This window comes from Rattus rattus, chromosome 9 (genome assembly GCF_011064425.1).
Source record: "Rattus rattus isolate New Zealand chromosome 9, Rrattus_CSIRO_v1, whole genome shotgun sequence".
NCBI classification, from domain to species: Eukaryota; Metazoa; Chordata; class Mammalia; order Rodentia; family Muridae; genus Rattus; species Rattus rattus.
Genome location: NC_046162.1, coordinates 32166504 through 32170352, shown reverse-complemented (window position 1 = coordinate 32170352; position 3849 = coordinate 32166504). Strand labels below are relative to the sequence as shown.

Genomic DNA, 3849 nt, shown 5'->3' with positions numbered 1-3849 from the left:
CTCTAGAAGGATCACTGTGTCTTACAATCAAACTCATTCCTTTGGAAAGTTAAGATAGAAACCAACACACTGCACAATGCCTTTCAACACGATGCTAGGATGATTGACATGAGTCCATCACTATTAACTTCCAGTCAAGAAAGGAAATGAAACGATGGGGTCTGGGGAAGGGTGATTAAAAAGTCCTTGGTTAAAGGACAGTATGAGTTTCAGAATATGAGTGTTATTACACAACACTTATTGCTCCCCTTCCCCCTTCTAAGCTGAATCTGTGCCTCTCCCTAGCACCTTCCACAGAGCCCCCTTTACGTCCTTGTTCCTCAGAGTATAGATCAGAGGGTTGAGCATGGGGGTGATGATGGTATAAAAAAGGGCAAGAAATTTTCCCTCCTTCTCAGAATACCTGTGGACAGGTTGGAGGTATGTGGAGACGGCTGAGCCATAAAACATGGCAACCACAATGAGGTGAGATGCACACGTCCCAAAAGCCTTTCTGCGACCAGCCATGGACTTGATGTTCAGCACTGCCCTGGCAATGTGAGCATAGGAGCCTAGAATTAGCACTAAAGGACACACTAAGATTATGACCCTGGCCACAAACAAATTGGCCTCTGTCCCTCCTGTGTCCTCACAGGCCATCTTCAGGAGAACAGGTAGCTCGCAGAAGAAGTGATTCAGTTGGTGTCCACAGAGAGGCATGGCCATCACGAGGCTTGTCTGAATCAGAGAGTTCACAAGGCCTCCCACCCAGGAGAACACAACCAATGCCCTGCAGAGAACGGGGTGCATAATGGTTGTGTAGTGTAGTGGGCGACACACAGCAGCATAGCGATCTATAGCCATTGTCACCAAAAGCACACACTCGGTTCCTCCCAGTGAGAGCACTATGCAGAGTTGGGCCACACACCTTCCAAAGCTGATGGTTCTGTCAAGTCCAGAGAGATTGACTAGAAGCTGAGGCACAGTGCTGGTAGTGTAGCAGAGGTCCAGGAAGGAGAGGTGGCAGAGGAAGTAGTACATGGGTGTGTGCAGGCGGAGGTCCAGTCGAGACAGAATGATGATCACAGTGTTGCCAAAGAGAGTCAGAGAGTAGAAAATAGAAATTAAGGCAAAAAAGATGGGTTCTAGATGAGGCCAGTCTGAGAAGCCCACTAGAATGAAGCCCTCTTCTGAACTGGTGTTCAAATATTCCATAATCTTCCACCTGCACAAACAGAAGACAACTCAATGCTATTTATGGAGAACATTATTCATTCTTAAATGCACCAAAATCACATAATTTGAGTTGCTACTCTGCTCAATTCTGTTGAGTGTTCCATCCCGCTCTCTGAACCCTCCAATCCATAGAAGTCTCTCTTTCTCTTTCAAATTAGTGACCTTTATTTTTTAACTTCTTATATTTCTATCTATCTATCTATCTATCTATCTATCTATCTATCTATCTATCTATCTATCTATCTACCTACCTACCTATCACCTCTTCTTTAGCCTGGAGTTAACTAAGTTGACAATGATGTGACCTCAACTAATTCTTTTTGTTTGTTCTATGACTTTTGCCAGGCTCTTTCCTCTGGTCAGTTCTCTGGATATGATGCTTCCTTGTCTGAAAGGAGAGATGGTCTATTGCCATCCCTGTGGCTTGACATCAGGATCCAAAAGCAGTGATGTGGAACCTTTATTGAGAATCCATTGTGTGTGGTGCATGTTAGAGTTCTGTATTGTTTGGCTTCCTCTCCTTTCTAGTCTCTGAAACAGTCTGTTTCAGCACTTGAGACAAAGAACTAAGCTATCTGAGTTTGCAAGTCTGACCTCTGGGTTCTTACTTTCCAACTCTTGCTTGATAAATGTGGTCAATGAACCAATTCTTTGAGCCTTGACCTGCTTCCATTTGTCCCAAAAGACTAAGAGCCATATGAATTTCTTCTGGGAATAAACATGTATATTCATTTTGATGAATCTCAATGGTTTTGTGCTCTTGCAACTAAATATTTTTTTTTTATATTTTGTCACAAGAGTTCTTTGGTACTTTTATTCTCATTTGAGATCCAACCTGCTTGGAAATAGCAAACAATGTGAAAACACCAACCAATGCCTTCTTTAATGTCACACGAAATGATCAATTCATGTTGCTTTTTCACGACATGTGGATCTTAAAGACATTGCCTTGAGTGAAACATTGAATATTCCATAATCTATGAGAAAGACTTTAGCTTTGTAAAAAAAATGTATGTATGTGAGTGCTTTGCCTGTATGTATGTCCATAGACCATGTGCATACCTGGAGCCCGCAGAGGCCAGAGGAAGGTGTCAGATCCTCTGGAACTGGAGTTGTTCATGGTTGTAAGCTGCCATGTGAGCGCTGGGAACTTTATGTGGGTTCTCTGCAGCAACGATGACAAAAACTACTGAACCATATTTCCTATCCAGTAATTTATTTTTTAAAAAGAAGATTAACTACAAGCACATTTGGAAAAGCTAAGGAAATATGGCAAAAATTAAAAATTGCTTTTCTTTAGAGATTGCTGTGCTAAGGGCTAAACAAAAGCACCAGATTTTAGGTGTTCAATGTAGGGCTCTTTGATTTCCTTAGTTAAGGTTGTTCTCATGTATTGTGTTTATTTAATTGCTATGATCAGTGGACTACTTTCCTTTTTTCGTGGTTGCCTTTGGGAACATTATTTTTGTGAGGTATTTGTATCTTAATATTTAGCTGAATTCTTTTATTATTTCTGCCAGTTTTTAGAATTGCTTCGTCATTCTAGCATGCTTTGTTTACGGATGGGTTGTGAGTGCTTTGGGGGTTACATATCAGAAGCAAAATTACAGCTATGAAGTAGCTACAATATAATTTTATGGTTGGGTGTCACCGCAGCATGAGGAACTGTAATAAAGGGTCACAGCACCAGGAAGGTCATGAGTTAGGAAGGTCTAGATGGTCATGTCATTTTTGAAACAGTTGGTTTTACTTCATCCTGTTTAAATTTATCATCTTTTATTTGTCTATCTTGGGGAAACTGGATCTACATGTGCAGAAATATCAAAATAGACCCATCGCCCATCTCATGTATGAATAGCAACTGAAAGTGGGTTATATAGTTTTATTTATAACACCCCAAAACTGAGTAGAAACAGTGATGGGCTTCATCCTGAAGTTGATTTTGACAAAGATTTTTTTTAAACCTGTGCTTGCAAGCACGCTTGAAGTAGAGAGTGAAAGCCAGTGTAACCTACAGGCTGCGACTTGATATGCCAAAGGCTGTTGGCATCCATGGGTAGCCTCCCCTTTTCTAAGGAGAATGGGACGAGGAGTTCATAGTTGGGGTCAGTGAATTGGGGCAAGGACTGGGAGGAGAGGAGGGAGGGAAAACTGTGGTTGAGATGTAAAGTAAATAAATAAATAGGTTAATTAAAATATATATACTATGAGTATTATGAATGATGATACATGATGAAAAATTTGATAGTGTAAGATACTATTAAATATTATTTTTATATTATTTTATTATTTCTTTACGATTATTTAAGTTTGTGTCTGTGTGTCTTTGTGCACCTGGGTGTACACAGAGATCAGAAGAGAGTATTGGGTCCTATGGAGCTGGAGTTAAAGGTGTCTGTGAGCTGGGAACTGAATTCTGGGCCTTTGGAAGAGCAGCAAGCACTATTTAACCATTAGCTGTCTCTCCAGCTCTGTATTTTAAGATACATATATTTTCCTTTTAGAAGAAAAGTTACTTAAGATAGAGGAGCAATCGTAAATGCATTTATTTTAAAAAGTAGAAAACTCGAAAAACTTATTTACTAAGAAATGAGAGAAAAACCAAGACCTGTAAAGTTATTGTTGATAAAACAT

At 40.1% G+C, this 3849-nt stretch overlaps 1 protein-coding gene across 1 annotated transcript; it reads right to left on the bottom strand.

The window, feature by feature from the left end:
- Positions 1 to 258: 258 nt before the first annotated feature.
- Positions 259 to 1194, bottom strand: LOC116909580 (olfactory receptor 2Y1-like). Its single transcript, XM_032913201.1, has one exon. It carries the CDS (start codon positions 1192 to 1194, stop codon positions 259 to 261), a length of 936 nt encoding a protein of 311 aa, XP_032769092.1.
- Positions 1195 to 3849: the final 2655 nt, after the last annotated feature.